Here is a 21871-nt window from a genome sequence, read left to right on the forward strand (position 1 = left end):
ACCAAGTGTTCTTTAGACTGGCTGTCTGTGCACAACACTTCTGGCTTATGCATGTCCACAATGTAGACTGGAGGTGTGAAGAGGGGAGCTGTGAAGACAATTCAATTAAGGTATCCTGAAACTCCAACTTCAAACAGGTAACCCACTTCAAAGAGACTGATAAAGAAAAAACTCTAGTTACAGACGAGCCCAGTGAGATCATATGGCCTGTAGGCAGGAGAATTGCCATTTGTCCCACATGAAGATTTACTATTAATTTAAAAGGACTATTATCATTTAGGCCCCTCTCCCAGCCACCATTAGGCTTTTATTCATGTATGTACAATTGTTTAGCTCATTTCCAGGTGATTTTGGAGATATAAAATGAATGCACCTACGAGTTAGGGAACTGTAATGACCAGTTAAACTGGGTTTCTGGCTGATCTGAAAATGTTCCAAATGTGAGAGTTGGTGAACGGGTGGAGGATAAAATTAGGAATATGGGTAATAAATTACATATTCATAACTGTTATGCTTTTTACGTAAATGGCAGAAAAGTGCCACATGTTCGTGCAAAATGGTGCGGACCTGGCTGTCATCTTATTTAATTCCCCATGATTAACTGAGAAGGAAAACATATATGTTATGGCAGTTGCTAGTAAAATTATGCAGTTTTGCCACGTAACTACATTTTTGCAAAAATTTGACATGCGAACAAATGGGGCTTTAAATTAAGCTGCCATGCGTTTGCTCTAGCCGCCTAACCCAATCCCGACTGGGAGGCTGGGTTTGGGAGGAGAGAGAAGGGTAACTGTCCAATCCTATTTGTGTGACCTCTTGAAGGGTACTCCCCCAAGATTGTATTATTAGTGGTGTCATGGCTGCTATATAAGGGGGACTATACAAGGAGAAAGGGACACAGCTGCTGAAATTTACCTTCGAATGAGTGCTGCTCCAACTTTCAATCTGACAGCTTCAATGAAACACCAGAGGAGATTGCTGAGAGTGCATCTGGGTGGAGCTGTCTATTGCTAGGAAGGCCTAAATGCTGACTGGGTCCTATAGTGGAAAGGGGGAGGCCATCCTTGAGAGTGGAGTGACCAGACCCCTGCCCAATTTATCCAGAGGGTCCGGACATGCAGCTCACTGTCCTGAACTTTAAACAGAGGCTTTTTATGTAAGTAGAACTGAGCTCTGGGAAACCAAAAGGTGGGGAGTCTGCTTGCCTTAAATCCTTTCCCTTTATAGGGGGCAAAACTGTGTAAATCCTTAGCATATTTAAATAAATAGATTAATTTAATTAATTCCCCATTTGGTGGAACACTATGGGGTGATTTTGTTGAAATTCAAAATTAACAAAGTTCACTTCCCAGTGTGTGCTGAAAAATGATAGCCTTTTAATTGGGTAATCCTTTTGATCCTGTTGACCTCAACTTCTTAAAGGAAGAGAGGTGTTTTTGTTCTTAAATCAGTATAATCTTTTTGTCCAACTTCCCCAACACAGACCAAAGAAAGGGGGAGTCGGAAAAAACAAACCACTTAATCACCATGTGTTTATTTTAAACCAAACGTGGGTGAAATCATAATTTCCATATGTCTGTGTACCACTCTTGAAATCCTACTGCTAGCTTTTTAAGCATGCAGGAAAATTGAAATTGCACAGCACTAGGTCTATAAATGTGTTCACTGGCCAGCGCTAATTATTTCTTGAAGTGAAATTTAAAGAAAGTAAAGAATTGTGATTTGTGTTCTTTTCAACTTACTTTTGTGATTTATTTATGTTGAGAGAAAATTATTGTGTTGCGCCACGGATAAAGTGGTGTTTGACATTGTTGTGCAAATTTCTATTACTTTTAATTTAAATAAATACAAATATATAATTCCTGTACACCGGCTTGGTTCTTGGCTCATTGTTAGCTCATCGGGATGGATTCCAAGGGGCATGATATGTGTCTGAAGTAGGGCTGAAGAAAAAAATCTGTTAAACAGTATGTTGCATGACAACTTGAGTGGGGAGGGAAGGAAATCCCTGTGTTGAGGGTGGTCACTCAATAAATTGTTACACAACATTGAATGGCTGGGAAAGAAAGCAAGAGTCTCCATATTGTTATTGCAGAGCAAAGGAAGACAACCACACAGATTATGTGAACTAGTATAATACTTTTGTGTTGCATACTACCTGTGCCTGGCTTGCTAGGGATGCATGTGACACAATGGTGCATAGTGGACAACATATGAAGTCCTGAATTCTATTGAATACTCTCATCTCAATCAGATCTGGGATTCATTGCTGCATATGGAAGATGCCTGGAATTATGGTGGGGAGCAATGTAAATATCCAGAAATATGTCTCTGGTTAAGCAACAGAATCTACATTAATGATACAATGCTTGCATGATGGATCTTATAACCAAGTAAATATGGTTTGGAGGGCTGCTAATATGACTATGAGATTAATTGATCCAGAAGTTTGGCCAAAGTGGAAACAATAGGCAGCAGAGGTTCATTTCAAATAAAATAAATTGCTTATTTTGACCTGACTCATAAAACCAACACCCCCCACCACAATTAACTTACAACCCATCTCCATTTTGTCTGAATAAAATTGATCCTTCAATAATTCATAATAACATTTTTCTAATCTTAAATACTTCCGAATGATCATTTCCCAGTGCTTTAGTCACATTAATGCCCATCGCCAAGAGCAGAAAGAAAAACAGCTGCATTGATAAAAAGCAACGTTTAAGGTAGAGAGATCATAGTTTTTTCAAAGTCTTTTTGATTTACATTTTGTCGTTGAATAAAAGTAAACGAATAGCTCTCTCTGCTGTTTTCCTATCAGACATACACTGCATGTTTGCTCTATGGAATTCTTTCAGCTACAATTCACTCGTAAAATGGGAAGTTGGCAACATCTTGCCTTCATCCACAAGAGCTTGGTGTCTCCATTAAAAACCTGTATGCAATATGATTGCAATACAGGAGTATTGGGCAAATAGAGTTAAGCTTTTCACATATACATGTCTACTGTGGTCAAATCCCTTTCAGCTGTGAGTAGCTAATGCTCCAACTAATGTGAAGAGCATTTTGAGTGTCATAGATAATTTTCTGAGTAAAATGGGCTTAACAAACCTCCCATTTTGTCACAGAATCTCTAAATCTCAAAATACCTCCCATAAAGCTTTCTTGTCTGAATTTGTAGATTGCTCTTCTGCTCATGTAAAGTATCCTTATCCATTGCCCTCAGTCCTAAACATACCTATTATGTCTCTCCAGCACCATGTTCCTCTTCATCACAACAGTTGAAGCTGCCAAATTCTAGCAAACACTGAGAAAAGGGCCAGGGTAAAATGAAGCATGATCTTGAACCAGTGTGGCTTGGAAGCTATGAACAGAGAGAAGAACAGGGAGAGAAATAGAGAACCGGAGGAAGGAGATAGTCTTTCAAAACTGATCACTGAGTTATGCCTGCTGACTTCCCATGGAAGCAGATCAAATGAAGACCATGTTGACTAATGCACACATATCTCCGGCCAGCAAACCTAATGTATGTAATGTTTTTAAAACTTAATGTATGTAATGTTTTTAGCTCAATAGATCTGTATAGACCCTCTCACCTCCAGCGTGAGCAATGGGCCACGTGGGAGGAAGGGGGGTTCATATCTCTGCTGTCATTTTGGAACAGTGAATGAGTGACTGGAAAGACCTGATTTGGTAATTTAGAGACCTATTGCCCTACTGGTGGAGTGTGTGATGGCCCATAGTAGTCTTAGTGACATCCCTCTCTATCTGCAATGCATTATTTGCAGCCATGTAGCTAAAAGAAAATAAGGTTGAGTTACAGAGTATTGGACGATTTAGAGTACACATTGTCTTTGCCTTAAAGATATTGCTATTCATTTGGAAAAATGCAAAACAGGTGACTTATGGCAAGTGATGGAATTGAAGAAGGTGTTAGTCACACAAGAAAAACATATGTTAACATTTAAGAAAATCTGGCTACTAGTTAAACCTTTCTAGATTATGCCTCCAAAAGTCATTCAGGTATCTCTAATTGAGATCTCAGCAAGCCACATTGAGGCCTCTGGGCCGCTGAGGGCACTTGGCACCTAAGTCGTCCTTTGCCAGTGCTACATCAGACATTTTCAGGGCATGACGCAGCTTGTCTTCAAATGTAATGTACCGTGATATCAATATTTAAAATAGGGCAACGTTTTTTCTCTGCTCCAACATCACCCACTGTAGAATAATGTATGTTTATGGTTTCTTCTGTGTGTACACGTGGGTGTGTTTGATGTTTTGTAGTTTAGGCATATTGTGTACACAATAGTGTGCACAATGGCCTGTCATGCTTTTGTCCATCTACTTAGACAGACTAATGTGACATTTTAGAGTTACACAGCAGGGTAAAAAAATGGTGTCTATCCTCAAGACCTCTAATAATTGTCCATACACTTTGAAATATACATCTATATATCACTTTTGAAATTCCAATAACACTATTATATAGCATACATATAATTTCATGCATTCTATGGGTTAGTTTAGAATGGCACCAAATTATAAATGTCCTCCACTTGTCAAAATAACAGTGTCTAGTATTAGGCTTTTGTGATTCCTTCAGGATATCCATACACCTATGTGGTAGGTTAGGATGTCCAAACTGTATGACTTCAGTAGCCATGCTTCAAAGTTCAAAGATCTTGTTCACCACCCCGTTCATGAGGGCCGTCGGGGGAAAAGCATAAGCAAATTTCCCTGACCAGTTCATCCCTAGGACATTCCCATTGGAGCATATCTAGGGGAACCTGGATACAAAGTCTGGGCATTGACTGTTTTCGCTTGTAGCGAACAAGTCTATTGTGGGGAAACCCCATTGAGAGAAGAGGTGCTCTACGACCTTTGTGTATAGTTGCCATTTGTTTTCCTCTGTTCGGGGATCTCTGCTCAATGAGTCTGCCAGAGAGTTGAATTCCCCTGGAACGTGCTGTGATGATAGGAATATTTTCTGTTTGAGTGACCATTTCCAAATTTGTCGCGCTAGCTTGGACAGATTTGGAGAATGTGTGCCCCCTGTTTGTTGATGTAAAACATCGCTGTAGTGCTGTCGGTGAGGAATTGCACCGATTGGTTTGCTAGGTGTATCTGGAATGCCTGAAGGGCCTTGAACACCGCCAGTAGTTCCAGCAGATTGATGTGATTCTGTGCCGTAGCATGAGTCCACAAACCTTGTGCTGTGTGGTGAAGGTAATGAGCCCCCCACCCGGCATGTGAGGCATCTATTGTGACAACCGCTTGCACTTCTGGATCGTGGAAGGGTTTTCCCTTCAACAGATTTTCCCTTGTCAACCAGCGAAGGTTTTGTACTAGTGTTGTCCCACTGACCACTTGCCTGAGACTACTGTTTCACCAAACAATCGTGCATGGTTCGCATGCACAGGCGCACGTGTGGTACCAGGTAAATGCAAGATGTCATCATGCCTAGCAAATGCATAGCTTTGCGTACGCTTATCTGGCAGCTGGCTTGATAATGAGGAATTTGTACTAACATGTTTTGTACTCTTTGCTCTGATGGAAAGACCAACCCCTCTTCTGAGTTTATTACAGCTTCTACAAACTGTTTGGTTGTGCTCAGCACTAGGCTTGATTTTTTCTCATTTATTGAGAAGCCCAATTGAAAAAGAAGGTTGATAGTTCTTTGAATGTTTTGCCTGCAAACGTGGGGAGTCTCCCCAGTTATCAGTCAATCGTCCAGGTAAGGGTACACTGGGATTACCTTCCTGCGCAGGTGTGCTGCCACCACTGCCAGTACCTTTGTGAATACCCATGGTGCCGATACTATTCCGAAGTGTAGCACTTTGAATTGGTAGTGCTGGTTTGCTAACTTGAACCACAAGAATCTTCTGTGTGCTGGGAACATTGAAATATGAAAATAAGCATCTTTCATATCCAATGTTGCCATGTAATCCCCCCGCTTTAGCAGAGCTTTTGTGGCTTGACATATTTGTTTGCAGGGTGTAAGTCTAAAACTGGGTGCATTGTTAGATCTTTCTCTGGCACAAGGAAGTAGGTTGAATAAATACACTTGTTTATCTGGTTGGCTGGGACGATTTCTATGGAGTCATTCTGGAACAGAGTTGTGATTTCTACGAGGAGGATGTGTTGGTCCTCCATCGAGTCAGTTTTCTGGTGCAGGGGATGGTTCCGGGGTCACTGGATGAGCTCTACACAATAATCGCCTGCTACGGTGGATAGCACACATTTGTCTGAGGTTATACCCTCTGATGATTGGGTGAAGTTTAAAATATGCCCTCCTACTGGAGAAGCATGGGAGGGCACCTGAAGCGGGTAGTCACTGTTTTTGAGGTGTGGTACCACCGCTAGACGAGGAGGACCTCGCTGCCCGCGGGATCTGCGCTGTGCACTATGGTAACCTGGTGAGGCTTGGCCTTGATTGTAACCCCAGGATTCTGATTATAGCCTGAACCCCTCTGTGAATTCTGTCCACGTGAGCGATGAAAATTACTATTGCCTCTCTGACCAGTGGGTTTATTGGTTAGCTGGCCCAATGACTTTAGTGTATTGTATTCCTCTATAGCAGTTTTGAAGGCGCCTTCAACGGCCTTTCCAAAGAGTACGTTGGGCTCAATGGGCATATTAGAAGTGTGGCTTGTATCTCTTGCTTGAAGCCGGGTTGGCGTAGCCAAGTTTGATGCTTAATAAATATTCTCTCTGTAATAATCCTTCCCGCATTGTCAGCGGCGTCCATATTACTCTTTAACATGCAGCTTGAAACTGCCCTGCCTTCTGCAGCCACAAGGGCCAATTGTGCCTTAAGGGGTTCAGGGGCTGATGACAACAAAGCTGAAACCTCATCCCATTTATGGCAGTTATAACTCACCAAAAGAATGGAGTTATTAGCTAACCTCACCTGAAAGGCAGTCGAAGAGGCCACTTTCCTCCCCATTGTGTACAGCTTCTTACTCTCCTTGTCCGGAGGTGCCTAAGAAGTGGCTAGGGGTGTTCCCGCTCTCTTCCTTGTTGTTGTAACTACAAGAGAGTCAGGTTTGAGCTGTCCACTGATATAGAAAGGGTCAGATGGAGCAGGTCGGAAGAGCTTCTCAATGCAGGGATTAACTGCCCACGTCTGGTTAGGCGTTTCCAGCGATGGTTGTATCTTTTTGCTGAATAGACTGCAGGAGGGGAATGAACTGAGTCACAGCCTTTTTATCCCCCAAAATGTCATCAACAAAGTATTTGTCTTGTTGAGTTTCCTGCTTTTTTATCTGGAAGTGCTCAGCTGCCTTGATGAGCATGTTGTTTAGTAGTAGATGGTTATCTATAGGTGAATCTGCCACCGTAGGATCCTGGTTGATGGGAGAGTCCATGTTATACATGTCTGGCTCTTCATCATCATCACTATAGTAAGGGTCTTCAGTCTCTTGGGTTACATATGGGTCCTCAGTGTCAGTATCCGGGTCATACAGGTCAATGACTTGCGGGTCTTGCTGCGATGGAATAGTTAGGGTATCGGGGCAAGACCTCTTTGAAGGGGGTTGAGAAGCAGTGGCTGATACAGGGACTAGAGGGCGCTGTTGTGGGTGGGGTGGACTGAAGAATTAGGGCCTTTTTCAAAAATGTTTGCCATGAAGGTCATCCTTCTCATGATCCTATCAATATCCTCACATGTCCATTGGGTAGAGCTAGGAATAGACATAGCCTCCAATGGAAACCCCTGATCCTGAGGAGTGATTGGGACTTGTGATGAAGGCTGAACCTTTTTCTTTAGGGCTGTAGACAAGGAATCCTGTTCCTGTGAGTCCTTACCCTTGAATGGGGACCTATCTTTATGGGACCTTTTGGTTTTAGAAGACTTCTTCTTGGACTCCCTCCCCTTCATTATGCCTTCTGGGATGTGTTTTTTAACCAAATGGGCCAGTCCCGGCTGTATAGGTTTTTTTTTACCGTTTTCGACAAAGAACGTAGAACTTCGGCTACAGAGTGATCCAAAGTCACATCTACTGACGTGCAACGTTTGGAATGGATTTAGTCACAACGTCTGTTCTGTCTTTCGACAGTCGGGGGATGTCATGTGGCGATCGGGACCTCGAGTGCCCAGAGGACAGTGATTCTATGGACCTCTCAATAGACGTCATGCGTGGGCCTTTGGTCGACGAACGTTTAGAGTCTCGGCCGTGGGTTGTGTGCTTAGTGGAAGGGGCTGTGAGAGTGCCACTGCCACCGGGTGTCGTCCCTGTAACAAGGCTGCCTGCCTGTCTGATGGGGTCGGGAGCCTGTGCTTGGGAAACTGAAGTTTCCCCATCGCCTTTGCCGTCAGATAACGCCGCGTTGCTGCCATTAATGAAAGTCCCCTCCAAGGATACAGTACACAGTGATCACACTATCTTGGCTAGAACTTCATTGGGGTGGGAGTTTCAAACCCAATCCTAATTTAGATCCAGTTGGTCATCATGAAACACGGTCAATCCTGAGTGTCGAGGTACCTTCCTGCTCTCCATGAAAAATATGTGCGTGATGCTTCACACGGTTAACTGCTACTAATGCTTCTGTCAACATATAGAGACATCCAATATTCCAGATCATCCAACACCACTTTATGTATATAACACCAAGGGATTCTTTATAACTATGCTGGTGAAGGTAAAATATGTAATATTTTAAATATCAATTGTTTTTAAAATGCCACCTTATTACGAATTGTGATTCCAATGGATATTTACAGCAACATGGAGTGCATGGGAATTAGCTATTTTTACCCATGTTCTGCCTTCTCTGAATCTCATTAATAAATATCCAATGAGCTTCAAACAGCCTGGTTGTTGGAAGTGGTTGAAAATAAACCAATATTAGCAAGGTCGCCCTAGATGGGCCATCGCCAGAGGACGTGGTCTGCGCTGTCTACCAAGAGGCAAGTAATGTGACATGCTTGTGCCCAACTGTCATAGCAGAAATGGAGCTCACATGGATGTCTCAGGCACCATCGGCTCTCTGCAACTTGAAGCCTAGGTAGAAACTGTCAGAGATTAAAGTCAGTTATATGGGTGGGATAGTGGCACTTGCAAATCATATATAATAATACCACTTGATCAGCCCCATGATCAGGCATACCACTAGTTCTCTCACTCCACTTCCAGGTGGAAATGTGGAAGTGTACCTGAGAGTGTGGTGGCATTGCAGAAGCACTCTGCCGGAACTAGGCAGCCATGCATGCAATACAAGAAATGGGTTTTGCAGACCCACAAAGAATACGTTCTGTTTTACCTCACACTGAGAAATCACAAAGGAGTGGTAAGCTTCAATGAAGCATGCCAGTGGAAGTAATATAGAGAAAGTACCAGAATATCTTTGCTGGTTTTGTTTAAGTGCTTCCTGATTGCTAGTTTTAGAGAGGGTGGTTCAGACCTCAATGATCAACTTTAGAAGGCCATATACCCATCCCTGTTGATACCTTGCTTAACTGGTGGCACGCAATTGTACATTGACAGAGCGATTCGTTCGTCAGAATGCTGAGAAGCATGCCGACTAAATGAACGTCATTAACGTGAGAACAGGTCAGATGGCTTTGTTGGCTGGTGCTGCCAGTAACGGGTTCTCTCTTCTAATGTAAATGAACACATGGAAGGCATTATTGACCTCTCATCAGAATGCTTGGAATGGAGACTATAACTCCATTCCAGACATTCTGATTTCCCAAGTAGCATTTGACAATGTCCGCCTCAGCTGGCATATGCAACCCCCTTCGCATCCTCTCTCTGCTGCCACAAGCGTCCCACCATCCGAAGGGAGGCTCCTCAAACCTATTAGTAAAGTGGGCAATGGCTGCTCATCACCATTTACCTGCCAGAAACCTCCACATTTTTCCTCCAGGTTACCCTTTAACTAGCCAAAACTGCTGAGTACATGCTCCAATCTCAAGCCAACTGGCATGACACCCTCAATAACCTGTTCTTCTTATCTGACAAAAGACGGCACCCCTTCAATCGTCATTTGCCAGGCACCTCGCTCACTCAGCCTCCATGGGCCATTGAACTCCTCCAAGGAAATATGCACCTAGGCAAAATGTGATGCATGATGCGAATACCTGGGCATATGATTAAAGTGTCTGCTGACAAAGAAACCACCAGCCCCAGCCCCTCTTCTGTTTCATCAGTGAAGCGCTTGAGTAATAAACCTACTATGGCCGAAAAGGCTCACAAATCCCATTGGACCTTGCTGGCCAATTTGGTGGACCCGCCTGGAACTGCCCACTCCTAGCTGTGATCCTAGTGGCTGCTCTTTGCTCCTGAATTGGAACACTCGAGGGAACACACATCTTTTTGAACAGGTAGATTACTTGATTTTATTGACAATGTTTTAATTATAGCTCTAAAGGAAAAATGGCTCACCTCTGATATAGTGATCGATGGTTAGACCACTCTTTCTTCTCTGGCTGTTCAGGGTATGAAAGGCTGCCTGAAAGGAGGGCTGGCATTGGGTGTCAAGAAACCTTTGTCTTTAAAAGCTGTGGGCCTTGGTGTAGAGAATGTTTTGGTGGGTAAAGTCTGAGCATCCGAGGGTGTGGCCTCAACACCTAAGAAAGCTCTCTACATTGTCAATGCATACGATCCCCCTACAAAAGGGGCCATGCATCGACTCTCAGGGCTGTAAAAACCTTTCTTGATAATTTGGACTTTAAACACTTGTCTTAATCATTTGGGCCAAGGTGCTCCGGTAATCATCTGTGAGGACTTTAACACAAGTATCCTGAGGGCTGTCTGTCTGCTCACAAGTGAATCGGGGTACACTTCTTCCCCCCTGCAACATGGCAGATTAGATAAGCCCTGCTGGTGAGGTTTCAGCTGAGCTGAACTGCTGTATTCATACAACTACAGCATGGTCAACAGCTCCTATCCATTTGACAATCCACCTAGCTATACATGGATTGGGAACAGATCAAGTAGCATCATAGACTATGTTTTTGAGCCCAATCAATGTGATCTGGTAAAGGACATGCAGGTCTCGCACTGGGATGAAAGTGACCACCTTCCTTCAGGATCTTGTTAAATCTGGGGGAAGTAACTACCACCTCTACTCATCCTCGGCAAGTGCATGTCAACTCAGCCTTGAGTCGCATTTCCTTACACAAGGGGAATCTGGAGAGGGCAACTGCCACAGCCCCGGAAACTCTTGATAGCTAGTTAGGCTCTTGGGTACTGCTCAAATCCTCCCAGGGGCCATAGATGGGCCCACAGCCATAAGCCACTTTCAGGCCTGTATGGAAAGCATCAGGGCCTGCTCTGTGTCAAGAGGCACAATCAAAAACAGGACAGGTACTAAAACAAATAAAAAACGTGTCCATCAGTTTGACGAGGGAATCAAGGAGAGGAAAAGATCTCTTCATCAAGCCCTGTGTGCACTGTCCCGAGAGTCTCCAAATTCGCCTTCCTAGGCACTACGGGCAAAGGCCTTAAAAAGGGAGTATGCTGGGTGGTTTAGGAGGCACAGGCCCGATAGGGATTGGTATATCTGGCATCTCCTTGTACACTCCTCGCTAACCCATGATTCTGTCCTGTTTTGGAAAATCACCAATGGCCAGTCAGGTAAGCTAGGAACATAAATGGGGCTGTGGGGCCAGAATGGGAAGCATTTGTAGTCCAACATTTTGGAGGTGGATGCCTGAGTGATGTTCTAGTGTCTTTGAGTCAGCATAGATGGGTTTATGTGAAAAACATCTGTGACATTCATAGAATAATTTCTACATGCAAATCGTCTTGCACCCCCAGCCCGGATGGGATCTGCTGTTCTCTTATTAAGTGAAACCCTGCCCTTTGGGCTGAGGCTCTCCATTGGTTATCCGTTTGTTTCAGCCAGGTGCAAATAATGCTACCTTCATGGCGTGATGGTATAATCGTGCCTATACAAAAGAAAGGAACCCATTCAGAGCCAATAAATTATCGCTTGCTGGCAATGCTGGACACTTGTTCTAAGATCTTCTGTCATATATTACTTTTGAAACTTAGAGAATGGTCTAGCAAGTATAACATCATCCATTTCAAACAGACTGGCTTCTGTAAAGGCTCCAACACCAAAATCAATTGCTTGGCCCTGCACACTGCTATCCAGGAGGCATGGCTTATGCGCGGGTCAACAGTGTACGCAGCATTCATTGATTTCAGTGCAGCGTTTGACACCGTCGACAGGGCGACGCTCTGGAACAAATTGCTGGCACCTGGTATACCATCAGCTCTTCTGAAGATGATAATTCATTTTCATGATCACACCCGAGTGAAGGTCCGTATTAACCAGGCCGGCAGGACAACTACCTGTATTATAACCACCAAGGGTCTTAAGCAAGGGTGCACATTGGCACCCATATTATTCAACATCCACCTAGCCCACCTGGGAGGATTATTTCCCAGCCATTCTGCCCACCATGACTTGGCGATAGAGCTGCGTCTTGTTTGGGTTACGCCAATGACTTGGTCCGGGACACAACTCAGTTGGGCCTGCAGTTGTCCTTGAAAAAATTAGCAGACTTTGCAAAATCCAACTCTTTGCTAATAAATACGGACAAAACCAAAACCATGGTGTTTTGCCCAAAGGCAGCTAAGGTGGAAGGCGCCATAGTGGAAGTTGTCCCGGTTTTCAAATACCTGGGCATCGACCTGGATGAAGGGCTAAGGGGATTTAAGCACCTTGAGCACACTAAAGTCTGTAACAATGGTGGATGCCATAAGTGCCTTTGCCTCTAAGGGCGGTGGCTATTCTATAGGTGCAATTTTACAACTGTACCAGTCTATGATCGTCTCTGTTATTTTATACGGTGGAGAAATGTGGGGTCTGGGGCTGGCTAGGGAAACCAGCCTACTGGAAGCCTTGATAATCAAGAGATTACTTAGACTGCCCTCATGACATCTATTGAAAAGCCCTATTTAGAGTTTTATGTGATACCAATACACAATTAAGCTGTATGTACCTGGTCTGGAAGATACATAATGCTGGGGCGGACTCAACGCTGTTCATACTGTATGTAGCGTTAAAATCTAGACTCAATGTTATGCCCAGCAGCTGCCTAATCAAAATCTGGTTTGTAGCAAGGAGATTACTTGCTCTTGCACCAAACGAAGCATTGGACCGGCCCTTTCTGAAATACAAAACATTTATGAGGGCAATTGTTCTCACTCAGCTAACAATAGATCCTTCTTCAAAGAGCTATGTGGCAAAATGTATTGCATATTATTACCTGAACAGAGTAAATGTGCCAAACGACACCTCTAGCTTCCTTGGAAACCCCTCTGTATGGGATTACCTAAAGGTAAAGTTAAACATCCTCAAGACACATGAAATAGTTGGGGTGTGGGGTTCTATAGCTAGCTATCGCCGTCTCTGCCTTCTATGTGGTGGGGACAGCATTGAGACTGCTAAACATCTTTTATTGAGTTGTAAAGCTTTGGTGCAATTTAGGGAAAGGTCCCTTGGTGCGATAGCCCGATGGCAGTGGCCAGACATAGAAGAAGTTTGGCAACTGTTTATGTGTGGCAACTTGGAGTCTTCCATTCAACACTTGTCTATTTTTTGGAGAAAGATTTCTCTTATTCAAGATGAATTTTGGGAGTGATTTGATGTAATGTAATGTTATTGATATGATATTTTAAAAGTTGAATTGTTCGACTGTATAAAATAAAAAAAGTAAACATAGATAAACTAATGTATCTGTGAAAATTCCCAGACTCTTGGCTTTAGCAGTGCTTCTTTTTTCTAGACGTTCTCCCCTGCTTTTTCATAGATAGACTGTGCATTTCTTTAACATAATATACGTTCAGTAACACAAATATTACGTAAGAGGCACATATTCTGGTTCAAAATAAATGGTGTTAAAGATCGACCAGAACATTACATTGAAGCATCTGCCTGATAATTAATGACTTACTTGCCAAATTCTTGAATCCACCTTCAATGTCCTCCCTCCTCATGCTCTGCTTCTTCCTTGCAACTGCCAACCATTACTATAAGGCATTTGGAGCCAACCTTCCCATACAGTCCGTTTATTTAATGAGAATGCATTACTGTAAAACACTTTTGTAAACCAGACTCTAGATGGTTTGCCTACAACTCTCACTCCCACCTACCCACTGTAGCCTAGACAGTGGTGCGTGATTATAATAATTTATAATTGTTCTTTTTTAACACACTTAATACCAACGAGGGGCTTCTAGGTTCAGGATCGGGATTTGAACCTGTGTTGCGTGGCATTGTCTTGCTTCCTAGATAAACACGTTGTGCCTGAGCTAACCTTCCAACCCTTATGGGACCCTTATGGGAATTGTAGGCCAAACCATCTAGAGGGTGACAGGTAATCTACCTCTGCTGTAAGGATTGTACATTAACATGGTCCCCAGTCGCTCTTCAGCGGGATCCCATCCATGCTAGCGAAAATCTGCTGATTACAATCTCCAATCCTAAACAAACACTCATGTGACGCCCCTTTCCCTAACCAGTTCCCTACTCACCCTAATTCCGGTTTTCTTCTGCAATTTCAATATAATCCACAAATGCAGCTATTTAATTCGATTAGTTGCATTTTAAGTGAAACAGAACATGGACCAGTGGTCACTTCGCGTGATGAGAGGAGAATAGCTGAGGGGCATTGCACTCGTCTCGGAAGCAAGACTACGCTGAACAGAGCGCGTTATAAATGATGAATTGCTCTTTATGAAAGATTTATTAACTGAGGTCAATTTGTCTTGATACAGCTTTTTCTGAAAATGGAACATTTAAGTGCAACTGAAATATTTTGGCTTTGCGTCATTTAATTGCACAATCCTTCTTTTAACACTGGCAGCTAACCAACAAAACTTGAGAAGAACAAAGAACACATTTACCAGCATTACATATATACCAGATCATACCTGTGGGTGAAAGGTCTTATTCTCATTGCTGAGATGGTGAACTATTCCAGAAATGCACAGCGGGCCGGCGAAGCCTAGCAAATCTGCCATCACACGGAAGACGCTGCTGAGCATCAGCGGCCTCCCAAAAGCGTAGCAGAGCGCAAACCAGATGGATTTTGGTCCTTGTGTGCATGGAGACCTTTTTCTCTGAAAGGTAAACAGAGGATTGGGTATTTTATAAATAAAGCTTTAACAAACAAAGATTAAATGAATAGGTCAGTGTTGGGCAATGTTGCACTGCTGCCAGAAGTTTGGTGCTGTCATTTGCACCAAACAGCTGGTACATCATGCCTTCTTTGCACTGGTCATTTGGAGCATATGTCATTGTTGTGCTGGTCAACCAATGCAGGTACTGTTGCATAACCTCACTGCACCTGTGCAGAATTGCCTAGCACTGGTACAAAAATCTAAGCACTGGATAAAGATATAGAATATGAACCTGGACAGAAAATATAGCCAGACCACATGATGGAATATGATGAAGTGTAATTAGGCATTAGTGATTAAACTAGTGACGTGTACACAGATTGTGCATTGACTGCAGCCCAGCATGCCACCTACAGCAGTCACATTGTTATTAGCAGTGTGTAGCACTTCATGACAGAATACTCCATCTTCTAATCAGTGGAATAACATGTGTTATTACTCTCTCATTTAGGGCGTATTCAACCCTGGCAGGATTCAAGCCTGTAACTGCATGTATTATACAGATCAAAGAGGCGACTGCATAATTCACTCCGCCATTTTACCGACAATGCGAGCTAACAGCAAATGATTGTGGCATGAGGACATGCTGCCACATTGAACATATGATGACTTTTCTGCATGTGGAGCTGGGATTGTCAACTCACAGTGAGCGAATGTCATTGTTGTTTGTGCTGGAGGGTGTAAATACGGTTGCAACATTGCCCAACGCTGGTGCATAACTGTGAACACTGGAGCAACATACCTAATGAGCTTCCACATATAGTTAACACTCGGAACTTTAAGGGTGTTACTGCCCCTATTTTGGTCAGCTGGATGCAATCACTGATGACCAATATCAACGACCTTGATGGTCCAGAAATACTGATAAGTAATTATAACAAGGAGATCACAAAAATGCTTGCTAAACATGCCCCAGTGAAAGACAAAACTGTCAGAGACCTACCTAATCGCCATAAATGGTTTTCCCCAATACTGGCTGAACTTAGGACTAAAAAAAAGACAAGCTGAACATGCTTCGTGTAAGGATGGCTCCACAGAGAATCTGTTGGCCTGGAAATCTAAAGAGAAGATCTACAGGATCAAAACTGCTGAGGCAAAAAAAACCTTTTTACAATGATAAAATTAATTTGGCAGGGAATCAGACGAAATAACTTTTTCATCTTTTTAGAACATGGGAAAAACCTGTTGTTTCTAGCCCTTCTATTAAACCCACAGCTGATGACTGTAATCGAGTACAGAGGGCCTTTGCCGATAAATTACTGAAAGCACAAGACAAAATCAAGAAGGAAGCTCTGGTACCCTCCCTACCAGTTTTGACCTCTAACCAAAATCCAATTGAGATACAAGAAACAATCCTTTAAAAAAATTGTTAAATCTGAAGTCAGTAATTACAACTCAATTGGAGCAGCCCACTGGGTTCAGGTTTAAGGAATCTACCACAGCTGAAATGCTTAACATACTTAAAACCATGCACCCTACTAGCTGTCCGGGAGAACTACTTCCGTCAAAGTATATCTTGAAACACACGGACTTGTTTGCCACCTTTCTTTGTAGATTTGTGAATTCGTCCTTCTGAACTGGCGTTATCCCCCAGTCTATAAAGAGCGTGGCAGTTACACCGTTGCAAAAACAAAGTACGACTGGAACCTACTGATGCAGCCAACTTAAGACCTATTACCAACACCTTATTTTTTCTTAAGCTTGTTGATAAAGCGGCTACCATACAGTTACAGTCCTACGTCCAGACAGCCAAGTTGGAGCTCTCTATGGAGGCCATTTCTTGGCTTAGGTCATTCGTAGAGGGCCGCCAGTCACGTGTGCACTGGGGCGATAGTGCGTCCGACTCCCAAATCATAACATTCAGAGTACCACAGGGGGCGTGTCTTTCTCCCTTGTTATTCAAAATCTACATCCTCCCTCTATGTGGCCATCTAGGACTACATAAGATATTTTTCTGTAATTATGCTGATGATTTCCAGCTGGTTCTAGATAGTACTGGTGATTATGAGAAGGATCAACAGATGTTGAATGCAGTATACCATAAGATAAAATGTTGGATATCCACTAATTAGCTCTGTTTGAAAGCGCCCAAGACTGAGTTTATGCTTTTTGTCCCTCGGCAGACACAAACCAATTTAGATAAGAGATATGCAAATTTTATTATTGATGGCAGCCAAATCAAGGTAGTACAGAAGGTGAAGACGTTGGACACATAAATGGAAGAAAACTTAGACTGCGAAGCCCACAAATCAGCTATTACCACCAGCACCAACTATCACCTTAAAGTATTTAGTCAGGTATCACCACTGATTGCAATAGAAAATTGTACCAAACTCGTGAGAGCAGTGATCCTCCTACATGTTGATTATTGCAACTGACTATTAGGAGGTGCAAGTAAGGCCGAAGTCCAACAGTTGCAAAAAATCCAAAATGCACCCATCCGTTTCATCTTCCAGATGAAAAGATCAGCGCCAATGACCATAGCAGGGAAAAAGTTACATTGGCTCCCAGTGGCAGCTAGAATTCAGTTTAAACTGTTACCCATATGCCACAAGTGCATTTTTGGTAATGCCCTAGGCTACCTGAAGGATATGGTTAATCTTTACCAACCTAAGAAAAATGTAAGATCCGCTGAGGGCTCCCTACTGGAACTACATCGGGTAAACAGAGCCCAAGGCTTTGGTCGGGCCTTCCATGCCCGAGGGGCCAAGGCATGGAATGCCCTGCCTTTACAGCTACGTAAAATTGAGAATCATCTCACATTTCAAAAGCAACTAAAAACAATCCTCTTTAACTAGCATTAATGTTCCTGAACTTCTCCTTCTGCACCCTTCTATCTCTAGGCGCCTGGATGCCCACGGGCTTTGGTGCGGTATAAGCTAAATATCCTAACATAACATAACATAACATAAGAACATGTATTGACTTTAGACCAGCAGGCCATTTACAGCAGTTCAAGTAATCTAATGCTTATCTATAGCAGTATGCAGCGGTTCATATCAGATTCCTCCAGCCTCTAATAGTTTGAAGGACATGTGTATAATCTCTAGTTTGACATGAATGGACCTATGGACCTCAAAAGGATTTAGGGTTCAATCATCTCTGATGGTATTCAAACCTGCAACTGCATGTTGCACATAGATCAAAGAGGTGAGTGCTTGACTCACTGAGCTGTCTTACTGGCAATACCTGTTAAAACCAAATGATTATGGCATGAGGACAACCTTTCCCTGATACATTTAACATATTTTGAATTTTCTGCTTGTTGGACTGCGATTATCAACTCGCAGTGAGTATGTTTTAATTATTACATTCAGTTTAATGGTTAAACACTAACATCTAATATAGACCTTCACACATGTGAGCATAGGCTCTGAGTTTTGCTCTCACTGGCTCTCCAGCAAAACACTTTGGAACTAGAAGGGGCGGGTGTTAGGTGGGTCTTGGACCAGCCCAGCCCAAAAGGCTTACTCAAGCTTGAAGTGTAACGCCACTCAGCCTATCCTGCTCACCCAAGGAAAAAAGAAAAGAAAAAGAAAACTAGATGGGATGGACAGCATCCACCTGAAAACCTGCTCCAAACCCATACAAAGAAGCTCACTCCTAGGGGCTATAAACACCTCTACTAACATCATGAAGGGGTGGCTAGCAAGAGCCGCCTCACAGAATCCTCTATGGGCCTCATTACGAGGTTGGCGGTAACCCTGTAACACCGTTTCTGGCGCCCTGACATCGAGGTGCCACCGGTAAGTCCTGGCGGATTGGGAAGTCAGCCGCCGGAAAATGTTAGTTCCCATTCCTGTGGAGCTGAATAAGACTCCAAGGGAATTGGGACTCGGAAGCACTGGCACCGCTGTTAACCCTGCTGGTGCTTCCATGACAACTCTGCTTTCCGGGGATGTTGCGCCAGGCCAGTCAGACCTGCTGGGCGCAGAGTTCCCGGAAATCAGAGTTATAGTGTGCCGGTCCGGAAAGGGTGCCGGTATGTTGCTACCAGCATCCTTATTTCCAGTCCTTGAGACTTGTAACTAGGCCCATGTCTCTTTATCAGAAATGTTAAACTACTAAGGAGCAAGATGCAAGATGGACCGTTGAGTGAGGAACAGGTCACTGTCTATATATAGACTCAGAGTTTGTGGCTGTTAGGTGATACGGGTGCAATTCTGATGTCTCCCGCCACAAGTTCAGAGAAAGCTATAAGTCTTTATTTCCTTATGGAGGAAAGGGCTCTTGTCTATGATGAGCCCTCGATTGCTAATTTTGGTTGATGAGAATGTTATGGGTGCTCTTCTACCACAACACCCCCACTTCACGCATGCAACTCCAGTTGTTTATTTCAATGAGATCTGCTGGTTTACAATGCCAAACAGAAAAGGCTTGTTTTATATTGAGCTTTACATTTCTATCAGATGGAGGAAAATAATGAAGCCCTGCGCCAATCCATGACCCCAAGCACATAGGCTCGTTATTGTGTGTAAGTAAAGTTGCAAAACCTAGAGGAGATTTTATTTAGGACGGCGTAGTTTTGCTTCTTTCTTCTCACTCAGCAAACTCGTAGGCGTCTGTGCAGGAAGAGACCCACCATTTTAAGTGGCAAAGTGTAAATGCTTGAAACATTACATTCCAGTGCTTACGTATTCTAATCGGGATGGGAAAACAAAGCTGCAATTTTAATAGTTTCACTTAACATAAGGATTAGGCAAATCAAGTCAAGCTTTATTTCAGGAAAACAAAGATTTCCATAAAAGCGCATTTGATTGTAATAAATCCACAAAAACATTACCAATGCAGTTCTTATTTTACTAATGTAAAATGTACGTTTCCATAAACATGCACTTGGGCATAGCACAGTCACTGACAAAAACAAGCATACAGTTCTTATTTCATCACTGACAAATTAAAAAGAGATCCCTTGAAATGTAAATTCCTTCCAGCTACACAGAGCGGAATATAGATAATAGCGTACTGAAAAATCAGGTACATATGAGAAATGCAGAGAAGTTGGGAGACATTGGGAAAAGACTGAGTAGAATAAGCCATTTGAACAAAGTGGCTATTCAGGGATGTCATTTCACCAAAATGCCACGGGTAGCAGAAGTTACATCACACAACCGTTGACCTCTGATGACATCACTTTTCACAGGAACGTATGTCATTTAACCCCGCCCCCAAGTGACATCACGGGAAGTGATGGCACATGACCTTTCACTCCTTGACAAAAGAGTAAGTGGCATCACATAGAAAAATATGGTTACAATATCACTGTAATATGATATACATTTCATACAAGAATGAATTTGCATATGTAGAGATAATATCAGTGTGTATAGGCCCATTTTACAAAAATGACTGTGATTGTAAGCAGACATGCAATGCCAAATGATGCCATGCAATGGAAAGGAAATACTTGTGGCTGTTGCATGAAATGAAAGAAGGTGAGTCAACAAATTCAAGCCTTAGAAACTGAGCCAGAACAAAAGGGTGATTGCAACCAAGGGATGCACCCAGTGCTTAATTTGTAAAAAAAAATTGCTGTCAGGGCCCGAATATTTTCAGGCACGCCTGTGATGCTTTGGGCGGGCAGCCCCCCACCACTGTTGCCACCACCCGTGGCCACACCCCACCGTGTCAACATATTTGGGATTATAGCTAGAACTTGCCCTGGCTCATTGGGGGTGATAGAAACGTTTGGCTCATTGGGGGTGATAGATGACTGACTACAGCAGATATGTAATTTAAAAATACCAATCAACATAACACACAGCAACACAACATACTAGTTGTGTCCTGAAACAAAAAACGTTTAAGTACTGGTTTAAACACCTAATCATTGTTAACATTTTCGTATGATTCTATAAGTAGCCCGTATGGCTATCCACTTAAAATAAGGCAAACATGCTATCCTCGTATGGTAAACTAATGGCCAAATTCAGGCTAAAAAGTGGCAGGCTATTATGCAAGTCTATGGAAAAAGGACAAGCAAACTCGTCCTTGGCACTTAAGGGGTTACTGGTGAACTTTGCTAGCAAACATTGAAGCACAATTCTATTGTGTAGATTGGCAGTCGGAACAGGCCCTCCTTGGTGATGGCCGTGTCCCTAGGATTACCCCTGTGTTGGTGCTGCTGGCTGTTCCTGTTGTTGTCAATCCACCCTGCTGTGGAACTGCTGACAGTTATTACGGTAATGGAGCTTCACCAATGTCATGACAGCTGACTGGAGCAGAGTGCCTGGATGACCAGCCTGAGCGACAACATATTGCTCTTCATTCAAACGGATAACTAGTACTGCCTAGCCACAGTGGGTCATCAGCTTCATGGATTACAATGAGCAGGTGCAGGAAGCGAGATCGTGGACAGTGCACGCTGTTGCTTGTTGTATGACTATTACTGATGGAGAGTCAAAAACATACATTTGCCATAACTCCACATCAAAATCGAACGAAGGATGAGACAATAAGTGCTGGGGCTCAAAAATAAGTTCAAGGGCTGATCCCCGGCAAACACCCCCACAAATTAAGCAATTGCATGCATCAAAAAATTCAATATCTTCTGTGATTTGAGAGTTATTCACAGAAAGGAGAAACTAAGTGCAAAGATAACACAGTGTGTGCCTTTTTGTGCCATATAGGTACTGCCTTTAGGCTGGGAGAGGAATACATTATCTTTTTTAAGACCATATGGGTCCTAAGCACCAGTGTATATGGTCTGAATGGAGGGCAAAGATGATAAGTAC

The 21871-nt window shown here is 43.1% G+C and overlaps 1 protein-coding gene across 1 annotated transcript in view; it reads right to left on the minus strand.

Annotated features, from left to right (window-relative positions):
- ABCC8 (ATP binding cassette subfamily C member 8) overlaps nt 1-21871 on the minus strand; it is a 1583626-nt gene that overhangs the window by 1040943 nt on the left and 520812 nt on the right. Inside the window, exon 8 of the mRNA XM_069623778.1 lies at nt 14889-15077. Coding sequence (XP_069479879.1) covers nt 14889-15077 — 189 coding nt within the window. The remainder of the gene's footprint in view (nt 1-14888; nt 15078-21871) is intronic.

This window comes from Ambystoma mexicanum, chromosome 11 (assembly GCF_040938575.1).
Source record: "Ambystoma mexicanum isolate Mex_15411 chromosome 11, UKY_AmexF1_1, whole genome shotgun sequence".
In the NCBI taxonomy this organism is placed as follows: Eukaryota; Metazoa; Chordata; class Amphibia; order Caudata; family Ambystomatidae; genus Ambystoma; species Ambystoma mexicanum.